The 18,799-nt window shown below is 42.4% G+C and overlaps 1 protein-coding gene across 4 annotated transcripts in view; it reads right to left on the bottom strand.

Moving 5' to 3' along the window:
* ABCC4 (ATP binding cassette subfamily C member 4 (PEL blood group)) overlaps positions 1–18,799 on the bottom strand; it is a 392,497-nt gene that overhangs the window by 265,950 nt on the left and 107,748 nt on the right. For 3 of the 4 annotated variants that reach the window (XM_088458987.1, XM_088458994.1, XM_088459006.1), the window contains exons 9-11: positions 14,520–14,627; positions 8,102–8,191; positions 6,344–6,535 (exon numbers count right to left, since the gene is read on the bottom strand). In XM_088458987.1, coding sequence (XP_088315113.1) covers positions 6,344–6,535; positions 8,102–8,191; positions 14,520–14,627 — 390 coding nt within the window. The remainder of the gene's footprint in view (positions 1–6,343; positions 6,536–8,101; positions 8,192–14,519; positions 14,628–18,799) is intronic. The other variant, XM_088458999.1, reaches the window with a different exon arrangement.

Raw genomic sequence — 18,799 nt, 5'->3', positions numbered from 1 at the left:
TAGGGGGTGGCCGCTACTGGGGGCACTTTATGGGGGGGGTGTCCCCTGTATAGGAGTGGCCGCTACTGGGGGCACTTTATGGGGGGGTGTCCGCTACTGGGGGGCACTGTATAGGAGTGAAAACTACTGGGGGCAATTTATGGGGGTGCCCGCTACTGGGAGCACTGAGCACTGAGGGAAGTCAGTTTGATAAAGATGGTCTCGGAATTAAGTCATGCTAATGAGAAGTGACAGTTTTTCTACTCCGGTAAATGACCCAATAAGAGTGATTTATATAAGAGTGATTTATATAAGAGTGATTTATATCAGCAACAATGAGCTTCTTAAGCATTGTAAAGTATTATAAAGTGGTGGTTAGAAATAGACAGCAAGTAAAGAACATGTTTCCATGTGAAAATATATAATGTAGAAATTCATAGCGTGTAAGTCACTATATTGGTGCTCCAAACCCCATAAGGAAAACTCAGAGCTCTCATTTCAGAGCTATCTTAGTAGTCAAAAGTCCCACTTCAGTGGCCAGCATGAGGGTTCTCTCTGTGAACTAGCTGACACCAAGGCTTCCAGGAGACAGTTGCAGCGAAATGAGCACAGCGAGAATAGCTGCCAGCATGCGGTGAGATAGAGGCAGAGGTTATAAATAGCTGCTCTACCACAATGGTCCAGCTGTCTGGGACTTTCCCTACCAAGAGACAGACGTGGCATTGTATGACATTTCCGGTACCTGGAGCCCTTCCTATGCCCCAGGGTGGAGACAGGATATGACAAAACAAATTAGGTATGTGTGTGCACTGGCCATTTTCAAAACTAAATACTGTAGCTGAGCAAGAGTCTGTATATTCTTGAATAGTTGTTATGCACCACAAGCCAGGAAAGTGTATTATCTTGTGAGGGCTTCACTGATTCTAAAGTACTCATGAAGGCAGTGTAGTCTAAGGAAATCTTGTAGTGCTTCGGATTGATGCCTTATTGAGTGATTAGACCATGACAATAGCCTGTCCCTTGCGTGTCTGAGAACCGAGTGAAAGTATTGCTATTATTAACTCCCCCTTTCCAAGTTGGGAACAAATCAATTCCAATTTGGTGAAAAATTTTACTTGTACGCGGGTGTAAATGTTGAGCAAAATGAGCAGAGGTGAGTTTGCATGTCGCCCATCCCAGAAATAAATGCACACCACATATTCCAAGTTGGGGGGCTTAGTAACTAGAGGTAAAATACAGTAAGATCCTGTTTGCATAAAATGCATCCCATGCTGGCCACAAAATAAAGATGCATATGTACATGTCAAGAGGCGGATCACTTGCGGGTGCTGGACCCCTGGTGCAAAATACAAACTGATGATGATGAAAGCTGACAGACACTTCTGATTAGCTGAGTAAAGTCGACCATACACTAAACAATAATCGTTCAGATCAGCCAACCAAACGACTTAACCGATTGATTATCGTTGAGTGTATATTTATTGGTAGACGATAATCGGACAAATATTTTTAAACAACAAAAAAAATGGTAGTCCAAGTTTGGTTTAGTTTACCAACAAGTCTGATTTGTCAGACCTCCAACCAGAAGATATTGTTCAAATTTATGGGTACTGAACAATTTTTGTAAATGAGTCACTCAATAAAAGCGTTTCCATTGTAGGCAGACATAGATAAAAAATTTCCCTACCAGCAGTATGGGCATATTTAATAAAAAAGAGTAGGGATACCCCCAATTCTTAACCAGCACTAACGATTTCAGCCTACTGCCGGTTACCCTAAGTTCAGGGGGAAAATGAAGACCCCTTGATTTTTGGGTAACCAGCACTGGGGTTTGTCCTCAGGGCATCCAGGGCTGGCATTTTCAGGGGATTGGTCCTCGAAAAATATATGTGCTCCCCCATCTAGATATAACCAGCCCTAGTGCCAATAGCACCAGGAGACTGTACTTTACAAAGCAACAGTTGCACATCTGCGTGTGACTGAGTCTATAAATGAAGCACAACGGTAGTCACTTTAGCATAGAAAAAAGCCGCGACCGTTGCATTGTGCCACTTCGTATACAGATTCAGACTCAGTTGAACACAGATATACAAGTGTCAAATTAATCAGTGCAGTCTCCTGGTGCATCTTAGCCACATCGCATTGTGACTAAGACACAGTTTCAGACGAAAAAGACAAAAAAAAATAAGCTTCGCACAATCAGAGTTGCACGGGACCTGGCATGTCGAGAGAGACTATTTGCCGCAACTTGAGCAAAAGTGTATGAGGACACATCTGTAGGAGGTGGAGTTTGCTTCTTTGCAAATTCCTGCTGTCCAGGACTCTATTTAAATTTGGCTGGGTGGGCCCAGATGCAACAATGCATTTGTCACCTCAAACACGTTTGTTACGGCACGCGGTGCAGCGGAAGGGGCCAATAATGAGCCAGTCTGACTCATTATAAGGCCCCGATGCAATTCACCAGCTGCACAGTCACTAGTTCCTCCCCTGCCTCGCTCTAAAATGATAATATGATGAATATATGGGGAGAAATATTTGTGACAAACGGCTGTTAGAGACAGAATACAACTGCTGACTCTGTAATGTAGCGTTACACATGCAGATGCACCCGAAGTCGCACACAGAATACAGGCATGACGCATATCATTTTAATCAGCAGAAGCTGATTGTGTCCTAGTCGCATCACTGTGTAAATACAACGCAATTTGAAGGGAAAAAGTCACACAAAAACATGCTCAGCGCTACTGAATCACACAGCACTCACGTGTTAAGTGTAACACGACTTGTAGCACACGGATGATATATGTATGTGGACACATCTGTACTTGCTCTATCTTACTCTATTCCCAAGTCTGAATCAGACCCATTGTCAAACTACATCTCCTGGAGTAAACCAAGTGCATATACTATTATTCTCTCCTGGACTATGGGCCTGATTCAGTAAGGATCGCAACTGCTAAAATGCACCCAATCGGCCGTCTGTTGCGTACTGCGCATGCATAAGCATCGCAGTGCGAGTGCGTGAACCAGCAACTGCGATCGGGACTGTGATCGTAGTGACTACGCAGACCCATCGCACAGTGATTGACAGGTAGTGCCATTTGTGAGTGGTGATGAAGAGGTGGTCGGCAAAAAGCCGGCGTTTCAACACCGTTGCAGGGGCGTGCATTAATTATGCACTGCGATGCCTTACACAGCCTGAGTACTCATAGTGTGCGATGAAGTTAGCAATTCCTGAGTAAGATCAGAGCTTGTGCAAGTGTGCATGAGGCTGCAATGGTACTCGATTGTACCGATGGTTTAGCAGTCTTGCTAAGGATTACTGATGTGCGTAAAGTAAAGTGGGCGTCCTTATGTAGTGCTGCGGCGGCATAGCGATCGAAATGGATTATCATACTATCGCAGTGAGAATGCGTGCGTAATCGCTATTGCAATTGTGATCAGTAGTGAGTCAGGCCCTTTATCAGGTACATACAGCGGGTAAAATAAGTATTGAACGCAGCAACATTTTTCTCAGTAAATATATTTGTAATGGGGCTATTGTAATGTAATTTTTACTAAATGTCAGCAACAACCAATGCAATCCGAACATGCAAAGAGATCAAACCATAGCGGTCCATAAATTAAGTTATGTGTAATAATGTGAAGGAAAATATATTGAAAGAGCTTACTGAAATCTATTTAATACTTCGTACAAAACCCTTTGTTGGTAATGACAGCTTCAAGACGCCTCGCATGCATTGTCGCATGCACTGCTCAGGTGTGATTTTGGCCCATTCTTCTACACAAACAGTCTTCAAATCTTGAATGTTCCATGGACCCCTTCTATGAACTCTGATCTGTAGTTCTTTCCATAGATTTCCAATTGAATTCAAGTCAGGTGATTGGCTGGACCATTGTAGCAGCTTTATTTTCTTTCTCTGAAACCAACTGAGAGTGTCCTTGGCTGTGTGTTTGGGATCATTGTCTTGCTGAAATGTCCACCCTCATTTTATCTTCAGCATCCTGGTAGATGGCAGCAGATTTTTATCAAGAATATCTCGGTATATTTTTCCATTCATCCTTCCCTCAACTATATGAAGTATGCCAGTACTGTATGCTGAAAAACAGCCCCACACCAGAATGTTCCCACCTCCACACTTCACTGTTGGTATGGTGTTTTTGGGGTGATGTGCAGTGCCATTTCTCCTCCAAACATAGTGTCTATTATGGCATCCAAAGAGTTCAATTTTGATCTCATCTGACCAGACTATATTCTCCCAGTATTTCACAGGCAAATGTTGTGCAGCAAACTTTAAATGAGCTTCAACATTCTTTTTCTTCAGCAATGGAGTCTTGCGTGGTGAGCTTGCATACAGGCCATGGCGGTTGAGTGCATTACTTATTGTTTTATTTGAAACAATTGTACCTGCTAATTCCAGGACTTTCTAAAGCTCTCCACAAGTGGTCATTGGTTCTTAGACAACCCTTCTGATAATTCTTTTCACTCCTCTGTCAGAAATCTTGCGAGGAGAACCTGGTCGTGGCTGGTTTATGGTGAAATTATGTTCTTTGAACTTCCGAATTATGGCCTCAACAATGCCATTCAGAAGTTTAGAAATCCTTCTGTAGCCAATGCCATCAGTATGTTTTGCAACAATAAAGTTGCAAAGGTCTTGAGAGAACTCTTTGCTTTTACCCATCATGAGATGTTTCTTGAGTGACACCTTGGTAATGAGACACCATTTTATAGGCCATCAGTTGGGACTTAACCAGCTTATATTAATTTGCACTGACAAGGGGCGGGATTGCTTTCTAATTACTGATAGATTTCAGCTGTTGTCTTGGCTTTGCCATGCCTTTTTGCACCTCCCTCTCTTCATTTGTTCAATACTTTTTCCCTCTGTCATTTCACATCTATCTATGGTTTGATTTCTTTGCATGTGTGGATTGCATGGGTTTTGCTGACATTTGGTGAACATTTCATTACAATAGACCCATTACAAATATATTTACTGAGAAAAATGTTGATGTGTTCAATACTTATTTTACCCGCTGTATGCTACCAGTTAGAGCTGCATGTATCCTGCGATTTGGCTAGCTCTGTAAGATAAGCTAAATTTTACTCTCTTGATTTAGAACCATTCTAATTCTGCATGAGACCCTCAGTCCACAGATACACTTTTGTGCCGCAAATATGGTTCTTGTATAACACTTTCTCTGCACTGACAGTAAATTAACTAGAATTAATTTAAAAATATACGACACATTTACTGTATATATTTATTCAGATTTATTTCTACAGAGTTGGCATTCTTTGTGTCTCTTAAAAGGGTAAAACAAAATATTAAAACAAGAATATATTTTTTTAAAAATCAGGTACGGTATATCCAAAGATATTTAAAACTTGAGAAGCAGGGCTCTTGAATCGCACACAGGAATTGTGTACATTGGTGTTTTAATTCTATTAAAATATATAGTAATATTACACTGTGAAAGGTAAATATAATCACACTGTATTGAAACTTAATAATACATCAATTAGCAACAGTGTTTCTAATACAGCACAGACTAGTTAGCACATCAAATAAAAAAAATATATATTTTTATTTGATGTGCTGACTAGTCTTTGCTGTATTAGCAACACTGTTGCTAATTGATGTGTTATTAAGTTTCAATACAGTGTGATTATATTTACCTTTCACAGTGTATTATTACTATAATAAAACACCAATGTATACAATTCCTGTTTGAGATTCAAATACCCTGCTTCTTGATTTTTTAAGTATTATTAATTTTAAGAGGATTAGCAACCCCCTTTTTTGCATGTGTTTCTTGCCAGGTTTTTTAAAGGTTTTTAGTGGTGTATAGAGGCGCCTGTTTTTTTTTTCTGTTTTTGTACATCCAAAGATATGAATCTGAACTACATGGCTTTAATTAGCATGGCTCACAAACTCTCGATGAAACAATTAAACGTTAATGAATATATAATCAGAGAAGTAAATAAGAAGTGATGTAGATGTAGTGTATCTAACATCTAAGCATTATCTCGATACATCTAATACTTACATTCATTTATTCATTTAAAAATGAAAACAGACATTGTATTTTATGTAACCAGCATGATATATGCATGATAGCGTACTTTTCTCTGTCACTGATTATCCCAGCCACATCCTGGCTGCATATACTGCTACAATTGTACAGAGTGCTTAATAAGCTCTGGTGCTAGTGAAGTTCTCTAGGCAAATCTGTTTCCTATATCACACCAGCTTTGTCAGCTTAAGCTTCCAAACAAAGACTAAATCATAAACCCTTGATATATTCAGTAAATACTATTCAGCACAACTCGGCAGCTAGACACCTCCTATAGATAAATACTTACTTTTTTCAGCGCGCATACCCTCAGGACTCTCTCATATTTCTCTTGAACATATTCTTTCCCAAATAATATGTTACTTCTGACAGTGCCTGAAAACACCCAGGGCTGCTGTGATACATATCCAATTCTTCCTCTGACGTCCACAAAGCCTTTATCTTTTGGCAGCTCCCCCAGCACTGCACTCAGAAGAGAAGACTGGGAAAGGGCAGGAGGAGACAACATTTGTTTGATATTGAGAATTCATCCATTTTTATATCTTTAAGGAAAAACTTTAAAGTTCACAATTAAATGATAAAATGTTATGTATTAAGACTTTAATTTCCTTTTCTAATAGGAAATTCCTGACACATCTCAGAAGGTGGGCAACGCGCGTCATGTATGACCACTGTTTGTGAACATGAGGGGTTTTATTTATTTATTATTTTATTTTTAGATGCCTGGACAGCCTTATATTTAGAAGTGGACTGTTCGAACAACCTCACTTAATAACAGGTGTCCAATATTTACAGCCTCTTAGCAGTGTAAAGAATTAAAACAGGTATTCATCCATAGGACTAGCAGGCACAAAGAGGTGGGACGCACACATACACTTTAATCAGCAATTATCTTATACATGTATATGACGTGTGTAGAATGTCTCTTGTGCATTCCTGGCCTAGCAGATCAGATAATATTAATGTAAGAATAAAATCTGTTGTCAGTCATTTACGTACACATACAATTACAAATGCATTCAATGATATAATCAGTTTCTGTCTCTCTAGCTCAGGCGCAGTAAAAGCTGTACAGAAGCCGTGCCTTCTCCTCCCCCGCAGCTCTCACTGTCAGTGGCACCAAAAACCATTGCCCCCTGGCTCAGCAGCCAAAACCATTTCCTCCCACCCACTGCCCCCTCCCTCGCGCTCCCCTCTGTTCAGATGTGGATAAAGATAAGAGAGAAAAGCAGACTGGGACAGAGAGAGATAAACTGTTCCCCACTGTCAGTACTCGAAACAAAGTGCGACTGACCCCACACTCCTGTCTCTACCCCCAAGGACAACCAACCCTCCCTCCACTTGCAGCTTCTCCCAAGCCTCCCTCTCCCACCTCTTGGGGTTTGACGGGGAACAGAGATGCGAGAGAGACATGGAGAAGAGGGGACAGAAATGTGAGAGAGCCAAGGATGAAAGAGAAAGCAAAAGTGGAGGGATGGTGAGCAGATATAAGAAAGACAGATGGGGAAAAGGAGGGACAGTGATGTGCAGGTGGAGGAAGTTGGCACAAAACCCTGTAATGAAGGGCACGATAGCTAGCGACCTGATGAACGACGGGCCCAAAATACTGGTTAAGATATATCTAAACATGGTTGCCTGGAAAACTGTACTCTTCCATACTGCATTAACTTGACAGCCATAGTCTAATAAAGAATCATTTTAGTCTACGTCACATCATTAGTTTCTCATTTTATCTGATACTTCAAACAGACTTACCCATAAGAAAACACAATACCACTGGGTAAGGTAAACTAAGCGGACTATCCAGACCATTGTGCCTTGACAATGAAGTAACACCCCCAGCAGTTTTCTCTGACATGGCATCACTCATTTGGAATGCATTGGGACAATCAATGTAAATACACATTCTCTTTCACCATCAGCCCAATGACTGGCTCTGAATGCAGTCTACTAAAGTATCAGCACTTTCATTATACTGAAAAATCACAGTTTGGAGGTTTTCAGAGAGTGAGAAGAAATAAAAAAAAAAGAGAAGAACTATACTCACTTTCCCTGCTCCCACAGGTCCGATTACAGCCAGCAATTCCCCAGGTCTCACACTGCATGAGATGTTCTGAAGAGTTGGCATTTCCATAGTCTGCAAATGAATTAGTACATATGATTTGACTTCACCAAAGGAGAGGTCTTCACAACTGATAAAGCTTTAGGACATTAAAACAAAATGATCATTGGTTTAACCAAAAAAACAATTATATATATATATACCATTTGTTCAGAAACAATTAAAAAAATGATTCCAGGAATAATAGAAATCTGGTCATGCACAAACAGTTCTATTTATATTAGTGACTGTACCACTAGGTTGTATTGGCTTTTGTTGTGTATTGCTTAGCCGCTATCGGCTACTGTCTCGTCTGTTGGTGGGACAGCTGTAGTTGGGGTAAGCATGGAGTGACATGTAGAAGAGATGCATTGGATCTTCGACAAGAGGATACTTTTCTAGTTTAGCCAGGGACAGGGCACGGCTGGAGGAGCAGGGATGAGATTTGTAGCCGAGGAAAACAGAGTTTCAGCAGAATTTTCTTCATTTCTATTTAGCTGTGCAGGTAGTGTTGCAGAAAAGTTGGATTAGGAGTTTGCCATGGTTGAGAGACCTGGATAGATTTCATGTAGCTAGAAATGCACTGCCAAGACTGGTGGGTTCATACACAGAGGCAGGGTCAGTTCTAATGAAGGCAGTCTCAGCTTTTCACATACATCTGACCCTATCAGGACCCCTAATCCTATAGATGTGGAAAGAGCTTCATCTGCCTGTAATGGAGCAGGGAGGCAACACTTTATTTCAACAGTGTTGCAGTGAAATGTGTGGATAATGCTAAACACTATCATGTATCGTGTTATTTCATGTATCCTCAATCACCTTAATTTTTTAATGTTATATTAGAACTTATCATTGGACTTATTGGGGCTCATCCTGAGTTGGACCCATATTCTTCTGCCTCCCATTTCCCTGGTAATGACATTTATAAGAAATAAAATTATTTATTTGTGCTACATTTGAAACAATGGTCATGGCTATGCTGGGAACACACTAATCAGATATGTTATCGAGTGATCAGATAACAGATATCGAGATCTGCAGATATATATGCTGATGATGGTTGTTCATACACACTGAACAACCATCATCTGTGTTCTGTGTGTTGGAGGGGGTGGGTCTTGCTGGTAGGGAGTGTATCGCGCCTACAAGCCCGTACACACAGCACGATGCCCCGATATATCTGCAGATATAATGGGCATCGGCTGTGCAGCACAGCCGATGTGATATGTCTGAACGACGTCAGTCACAGTCATATCGCTGGCCGACGGGCACCCGATATACTGGCCGATCAATTGAAGCAGTATGTGCTGGGCTGCTGACAGGTAAGAGAGAGGGTGGGGCGTGGGGGGTCGAACCTGTGCTCTCACCGGGCCCCTCCAAAAAGCCTAGACCCTGGTAATTAATACAAACTCCCCTCCCTCTCGGGGATCCTGGGCATAACTAGAACTTTGTGGGCCACATAGCAAGATCCTAAAAGCCCCCCCCAGAGGTAAAAAAACACATACATTTGCCCACACAGAGCCCATTCAGATTATGCTACTCAGAGCCCATTCAGGTTATGCCACACAGTAGTACCCCTTATACACATAATGCCACACAGTAGTAGTGCCCCTCATACATTATGCCACCCAGTAATTCCCCTAACACCACACAGTAATGCCCTTTACAGATTATGTCACATAATAGTAGTGCCACATATTACACATTATTCCACACAATAGTGCCCCTTACACATTATGCCCCCCAGCAACTGACTTCTCCGTGTCCCTCCAGCAGTCTCTCGCTTCCCCCTGTGCGCCATCAACAGCCAACAAGTGTGGATTTGGGGCCAGGCCGCCAGCTAGTTACAGCTGGTGCCTCGGCAGCCAGTGGCAGACATGGACAGACAGTGCCTTCGCAATTTGAATCTGGCGCCGGTCGCGAGCCAATCGGAGCTCGCAGATAAGCAGGAGCCGCCACTGCTGACTGGCTGCCAGTCCGTGAGCTCTGACTGCCTCGTGACCAGCGGCACTGTCTCTCCATGACTATCTGCCAGTGCTCCATCTGTAGTCAGCTGGCGGGCTGGAATCAAATCAACATTGCTGACACCCAGGCCCCCCTCGACAGCCCTGGCCCACCTTGTGTGCATGACTGGGTGCAGGGGGAGTGGTGGGCCACTGAGGCAGCTCGTGCACCATAGCAGCTGCACCCCTTGCTCTCACGGTGGTTATGCCACTGTTTGCATGCATGTTAGCAAACAGTAAGGGTCCTTTTCAGGATCAATGGAATGGGGTTATAGGCAAGTATAAAGCAAACAAATAAAGGCTGCAGGTGTACTTCAGGGTCCAGTCTTCAACCCAGGCGACGTCGGGTAACCGAGCTAGTTATAAATGGTGAAGGACAATTATAGTTGCCACCCAGCTGGCTGCTCTAAGATTTCTACGGTGAATGTTTCATTCTACATGCTTCATGTCACTGCCTTCTGCAGTCTCTCCTTGTTCCAACCATACAGCATCATTACCTGTAGCTGCACAGCAATGCCAGCCATCAATAACTGCTATATTAATGGAAGCTGATAATGTTATTGTTGCCTAAAATGTCTGCTCCCATGTATTTTCTGATCACACATCTTTTTGATTGCACGCACATTTTGGACCAGCATTACCTTCTGTTTTGTTTTATGTTGTTGTATGTAACTTTTTTGTGTCATATCATGATCCTTTCTATTCTAATACAGTGCTGAGTAAATATCTCAGCACTTTCTAAAAAAAAGAATATGTGATATACAGTACATTATTATTCAGCTAGTTATTGTTACTGAATTTATAAAAGTGAACTTTTTATGCTTTACCAATGTTAATACAATAGGCACGTGAATATATGTGTTTATACGTTTAGCACTGTGTAGCTCTCTTCCGTCACACTGGACAAAAATTAAACTCAAAATTCCCCAAGGAAAAAGAAGAGGTCATCATAAACAAGTGTATCGGTGTGGGATTTTTCTCAAGATACTGCACTTTGGTAATGAGGTCATTTTAAAACTATAGTGTCAACTATAAAGAGATAAATAACTGGCCAATATCACCATTTCTGAGTTAGCTCATCAATGGGAATAGTCACAGAAGCATGTCTTAGAGTTAATAGCTGAAGAAATATCCATGTGAAATACAATAAAGAATAAAGTTTAAAATAAACAAGTCTGAAAAAATGTTTTTTAAGTACCAGTAGGTGGCAGCAATTAAACAAAAATGATCATAAAAAAACAATAGGGAAAGTTAGATTTCCAGCATTTAACTTAGGGTTAGGAAAGCAAGTAACAATAGAGTACAATAATATTTAAAAATCAGATATTCTGTGAGTGATCAATAGAGTAAAGAAGAACAATTATAGCAATTTAGATTTTTACACTTCATACAGAATTAGATAACCTCATAAATGTATATAGAAGTATATGTATGTAAATGAAGGCCACATTTTGTCTTATAAGTTGCTGCTTCTTTGTTTAACACATAGAGAACTTAGAAGAATGAGACACTTGCTAAAAAGTCTCTCCTGTGCTTTATTTTGGTTTGTATAGTATCTGTCACTTATCATACAGATGAGTCCACATACATCTAGCCTCCTGGCACATTAAACAACCCTTCTAGTCGCGCCATGCCGTGGCGTGACTCAGTAGTGCTGAGCGTCTTTTCATGCGTCTTTTTACCTTAAAATGGGTCTTATTCGCACAACGATGTGGACAGATAGCACAAGCAGCTTCTGCTGATTAAGATGATATGCAGCATGCTGCGTCGGTGGGTGTATCTGCATGCTAAACACTACGATACAGTATTACAGTCGCTGACACTGTAACGTAGCATTTCACATGCAGATACACCCACAGATGCACAGAGAACATAGGCATGCAGCATATCATTTTAATCAGCAGAAGCTGCTTGTGCTATCGATTTGTTGTGCAAATAAGACACATTTGAAGGTAAAAGGAGGCACGAAAAGATGCTCGGTGCTACCGAGTAACACCGAGCTCCCATATTATGTGTGGCGCGACTTGTAGCGCACTGAGGAGAGATGTATGTGGGCACATCTGTAGATTGCTTATGACTTAGGGCCTGATTCAGACCCACTCGCGAGCGGCTGTCCGCTCGCAAGTGGGTCGATGTTATGGACTGAGCATGCGCACGACAGAGGGAGCTCCATCGTGCGCATGCGCCAGACGCGACGAGCGAAGGAAAGTCCTTCGCTCGTTGTGTCCGATCAAAGGGGGCGTGCTGTCAATGTTGATTGATAGCACGCCCCCTTTGGTGGGCGTGCCGGGGGCGTGCCTCCCTGACGGGGGCGTTCCCACGGGAACGCCTCCCGTCAGAAGCCGGCCCACTGACATCACTAGTGATGTCAGTGGGAGTGATTTTGGCTCTGAAAGAGCCAAAATCACTCCGGAGCTTGCGGTTGAAAACCTCAACCGCAGGCTCCGACTCGCAATTTCGATGGTCGCGATGGTCTCGACCATCGCGGCCATCACAATGCACGCTCATATAGCCTGTGGGTGGTGACCCACAGCTATACGAGCGTCCAGGAGGACGCTCCATGAAAATGGAGCCCGGCCCTCATTCAGAGCGTGCGCTCTGTACGGCTCTGAATGAGGGCCTTATACAACTGCTCTCAGAATAATGATCAGTACTATAAAGACTGGGGTCGACCTTTAGTACATTGATCAAATAAAGAAGTACACCATTTAGTTTATTAAATAATGTAAGTGTGGCATTTGCATTCAATTGCATTTAAAATGGACAATGAAACTTTGATATTTATTAATAACACTCCTTGTAGATCAGAATATTCAATGTGTTTTTTTTATAATATACTGTACAGGTTTTCTTTAGTCTTAGTAGCTCCTTCCAAATTTCCAATGTCTTTGCCAACTGTAGCTAGATCTGTTAATAAAAAATCCGTTTACTTGACCCATTGATCATTGTTTTTAAAGAGCTGCAGTGGCATATCAGATAAAATATTACCTCCACTCTACATTACAGGCAGGTGAAGCTCCTGGCTGCCACGTCTTTAGGACAAAGAGATGAGGATCCAGACCTGTTGCTTTCCTTGTGTTTCTAATAACAGACAATGCAATTCTGCAAAGTACTGTAAATGTGCACCCAGTACACAGTGAGATATAGTCAGCTCAGTGTGTACTTTTTTCTGTGGGATCTGGAGGTCGTGCATCTAAATTTTTAAGCTGCTCGTAAGATGCATTCTGATCCTACCGTTGCAGAAGCGTTTTACGAAGTTTACAGTCCTAAACACACCTATGCAATTATCAGGTCGATCAGCACCTCCCTCGTAACATGGAATGGACAATGAAAGAGCATGCTGAATTTTCAGATATAGAATTTAACTCAGTAATACACAACATAACAATGGCAATTTAAATTCTTTAATATGTAATTTTATTTAATAGTTTGCCTGCAGCAGATTACATACTCCCCTAACCTAGTCAGCATAATTTTAGTGAAAAATATGCTGCTTGCCTAAAAAAAAAACTGGGTTAACAGAAGCAATGAGAATGTTTCGGATACTAAAAAAAAATATCCATACCACATTAAAATCAAAGTTTTGTGCTAAAACACCCATTTATTTAATAGGACTTGTGGGAGTTCATAGGGCCTGATACAGAGCCGGACGCTCTGACAAGAGCGTTCGCTCTGAATCAGGGCCCTCCTCCCTAATATTTGAGCGGCCTCCTGGCCGCTCGCATAGCTGTGGGTTACCACCCACAGCTTATGCGAGCGGCCAAAAAGATGGTCGCGATGGTCAAGACCATTGCGACCCTCGGGCTTGCGACAAGACCCTGCGGTAGGGTCTCGCTGCCACAAGCCCAGGAGTGCTTTTGGCTCTATCAGAGCCAAAAGAACTCCCACTGACATCACTAGTGATGTCAGTGGGGCCGGCCCCAGACGGTAAGCGTTCCCATGGGAACGCCTCCGTCTGGGCAGCAACGCTGCCGGCACGCCTACCAAAGGGGGCGTGCTGTCACTCAACATCGACAGCACGAACCCTTTGGTGCGAGACCCATACTGACGGCTTGGCCGTCGCTATTCGGGTCTTGGGCATGCGCACGACGGAGCTCCCTCCGTCGTGTGCATGCGTACTAGGGCACTATCGACCCGCTTGCGAGCGCTCAGTGCTAGCGAGTGGGTCTGAATCAGGCCCATTGTTCACAGGTTTTTTCTTTAAGATTTGTAACAAAATCTCAGGAAATGAAAATCAGAAACAAATATGACATTTTTTTGACAGTTTGCCAAATGTCAACAATGTCGAAATAATGAAAGCGCATTAATTGTGGTTTCTTCACACAGCAAGTTAGTATTGAAATGTGTAATTTAAAACTTACACTGTCCCAGTAACATGTCAGATCTTGAATTTGCACCAACAGATTTTCCTCTTTTTCCTCTGACTGATCTATAGCTGGCTTTGAAATCTCATCAAGTAATAAAAAGTTCTGGAATGGAAAAATCAAACAGGTAAGGCCTCAGTTACAAATGTGGAATTTATTTAGGATGCTGTATAATGTATAGTAGACTTCATGGCAAAGTCATAGGGGTATATTTATCAAAGTTCGATTTTGCATTTGATTTTATGTTCGATTTAGCTCACCTGAAATCGAATCAAACTGAATGTAGAAATCCCTGTTAAAATCCCACATTTACTAAAATTCGATTTTGGAAGCCTTTTCTAAGTCGAATTCGATTTGGTTTGATTTTGAATAGTGATTTCTTGTTCGATTTTGCATGCCCATGTCCAAATCAAACACCAAATCGAACACAAAATCGAACTTCAAATCCCCAAAATAGACCTGCTTCATGCTGGAATTTTTAGCATGAGCAGGTGTGTATTACACAGGTTCATGCACAGATCAGTGAGATCCCTGCATGCTTCTAAGTGTAAAAAGGTTGTAAAGTGTTAAAAAAAATTAAATAAATGACGCGGGGTCCATTCCCTAAGAGCACAACCAGCACCAGGCTTTTCTGAGCCGGTCCTGGTTGTGAAAATGCGGGGGACGAAAGACATAAGGGTCCCCGTATTTTCCAAAACCAGCACAGGACTCTTTCTAGCGGGGATGTACCGTAATGCCACAGCCGGAGTACCCTTTCACCGGGTCCCCCGGCCAAAGCATTATACCCGACCGCTAGTCAGCCCAGGCCGAAGATCCCTAGGGAGGTGGGGACCACCCCAATAAAGGGGTTCCCCCTCTCCAGGGCACCCCAGGCTTGGGCTGAGAGGCCGGGGATATGCCCGGCATACCTAGCGCAAAAAAACAGATTAAATAACATTGTCTTTTACAGGAGAAAGAGGTCCCAGCAAGCCTCCCCCGCATGCTGGTACTTGGAGAACCACAAGTACCAGCATGCGGGGCATTAAGGGCCCGCTGGTACCTCTAGTTCACCTTCAAAATAAATATTAAAATAAACACAAGACACGCACATCGTCCCGTCATTCATTACCTCATTCTAATGTGTACCCGAGATACGATACATCGCTCAGTGGGCCTGATGCAGACCCGGAAGCTATGCTGCGCTTGCTCGCATTGAGCAATTTTTTGCAATCTGCGCATGAGTTGCAATGCGCGTGCGCGAGCCAGTCATTGCGCTGGGAAAGTGCTCGCCCGTAGCCCGCAGTCGGGCCGCTATTTTGAGTGACAGTGCCGTTTGTGGGTGGTAACAGGGGAAGGTGCTTGTAAACGGGGGGTGTGGATGTGCGAACGCAGGCGTGCCCGACCATCAGAACGGCGTTTAATGGGTGTGCATAATTAGCAAAGTAGCGTCATTACACACGTAACTGGGTTGTATTTTAGCCTGAACTGCTCGCAATGTCGAGGTGGGAAAAGGCTAACACAAGTGCTGCGAGCAACTCCGATGGCTCTCGATGTTCCCGATTAATCCTACAACTGCCGGAGATGACGTATGTTGCGAGTGGCAAAGAGGCGTCTTTATATAGGTGCGAGCGCATAGTGAGGCCGCTCGCTGTTACTTAGTGGGCAGCTTTATGCGATGCAGTGCGAGCACATGATTTAAATAGCCACAAATAGCGTCCGGGTCTGAATCAGGCCCAGTGTGTACCTGGCATAAGACTAAAATCTAGTACTAAAATCTTGTTACATCCTCATAAGAGGTACCCAGATAAGTTTGAAGCAATACAAGAAAAATAGCTGCAGTGCACTCTGATTTCTTTTTAGTCAAATTGTGTACATCTGTGACTGTGTACTACAAAGCTGTGCCTGATATTGTACTCAATGTCCTCATGCAAATTATTTCATTTACCTTGGATCCTCTATTCACAACAATGTCAATTCAGCTTGTTCTTAGCAACACAATGTACCCACGAATAGTGCTGATTGTGACTCAGCGATGTAACAAATATTTCAGCTTATTCTGTTATTGTTTATTTTTGTAATGAAAACAAAAATGTTTCATGGAGCAGAGAGCAAAAATGTGTCTAAATCTGAGCCTGGCACATTTTGGTTGGTTAGAGTACAGATGCACTATTTGTGCCAGGTTATATGTACATATACATACCTACTGTATAAATAAATAATAATAATAATAATGTACATATGTGCACCACTAAAATAGAATAATACTATGCAACCTTCCATTTAAAGAAGAGGGTTGTGAGGTCAGATATTTTCAACTGGATGCAGAGATCATACGGAATGGGGCCTGAATGCGCTGGAATTAGTAAAAAAGAGGAATAAGAGGAGTAATGAAGACTCTTTGTTTGGGGGCACTCTTATGCTGGTATATCCAGTTTAAAACATAACTTTTAATACAAGTCTTTCTAAAAAATCATAAAGAACATATATTGGACAAAAAGGGTCCCAAAGACAAACATATAAAATATATATTAAACAATAAGCACATTCCAGTCCTGTCTGGATCCTATGGATCCCACATAAAATATAAATATCCAAAGAAGAAAATGTTATTCCTGATCATACAAGAAATTCAACTGGTAAATGTTGTTAACCAGCTATATACTATACATAGTGTGCACTGTTTAAATTAGCAGGTGATTTCTATATTCTGCACGGAGGCGACCACATATGTAGAGTTCCTAAATGAATCTCTGTAAAAAGAAAAGCATTTACCATAAGCAGATAAGCGAGGACACATGCAATAATGGGTAACTCATCTTCTTTGAATTTCAGTTGAATTTCTTGTATGATCAGGAATAACATTTTCTTCTTTGGATATTTATATTTTATGTGGGATCCATAGGATCCAGACAGGACTGGAATGTGCTTATTGTTTAATATCTATTTTATATGTTTGTCTCTGGGACCTTTTTTGTCCAATATATGTTCTTTATAATTTTTTAGAAAGACTTGTATTAAAAGTTATGTTTTAAACTGGACATACCAGCATAAGAGTGCCCCCAAACAAAGAGTCTTCTTTACTCCTCTTATTCCTCTTTCTTGTTTAATATTTCCCTAACTTGTGGGGAGCACCGCCGAACTTCAATATCAATACAATATGAATATGGCAGAAATGCCACTTATTATGAGATATGAATAATATTGTCGGCAAGAACAATTGTTACTTCACCAAAGAATGTCTGTGAAGATACCTGTGCACTGACCACCCCCCATATCTTGTATTGCGCTGGAATTAGGTCAGCTGTCTAGACTGCAACATTTGTAAATAATCTTACCATCATTGTGCAGCCATGTAGCATGTGTGTCATTACTTACTGGCCTGATAAATGCATGACTGATTAGAAACTAGCACTAGTAGGCATTATGCAAAATGACCGTTCCAATGAGGTAGAAATATAGTAATTCCTATGCTGCCTTGGCAATTATGACTTTACACTACCTGTAAGTTATACCCCTTTCAGACATACGACCCGGGAAATCTCCTGCTCAGACCCAGGAATATCTCCTGTGCAAATTCCCGGTATTTGGTTGAGACCCCCCCTTTCACACTACAGCGTCTACCCAGGAAATTCCGGGGTAGCACCATTCAGACATAAGCAGGGTTTTTCAGTTTTTAAGATTACCTGTCTCTTCTCTGCCTTCCTAGCATATCCCCTCTCCGGCTGCCGCTGATGATGTCATCATCATGCAGCAGGCAGCCGATCAATCACAATGCAGCCATTATATTTATTTTATTTTATTATTAAATTATTTATTTTATTACCGATCTGCCCTGGTGGAACAGAGGGAGTGCGGGCGGCCAGCTGTGTCAGAGACCTGCAGGCGGTCTCCAGCGCCGGCGGGTGTCCCCGGCATCCTGCTGGGGTTCTCTGTGGCTGTGGACCCGGCCATGGTCGCTGACTCGGTGGACAGCGCCACAGCCACCAGCGCAGGGGTGATGAGCGGCAGCCCACTCAATGTAAAAGCAGCTTGGTGCAGCCCGGGAGTAAATTCCCGGGTAGCACCATTCAGATATGGGCAGGGTAATCTCCCGGGACTTAACTCCCGGGAAATTCCCTGGTCAATTGGAGGGTGCGCTACCCGGGAACGTGTTCCCATGTAGGTACCTTTCAGACATACATGAGATCCCCGGAATTTGGCCGAGGCAGGCCAAATTCCCGGGAATCTCAGTATGTCTGAAAGGGGTATTAGAAACAAATTGCTAGATTTATTAGGAGTGAGTGCCATAAAAGTGTACT

The sequence above is a fragment of the Taudactylus pleione genome, unplaced genomic scaffold (genome assembly GCF_031769625.1).
Source record: "Taudactylus pleione unplaced genomic scaffold, aTauple2 ptg000041l, whole genome shotgun sequence".
In the NCBI taxonomy this organism is placed as follows: Eukaryota; Metazoa; Chordata; class Amphibia; order Anura; family Myobatrachidae; genus Taudactylus; species Taudactylus pleione.
This window is presented reverse-complemented; position numbering and strand designations above follow the sequence as displayed.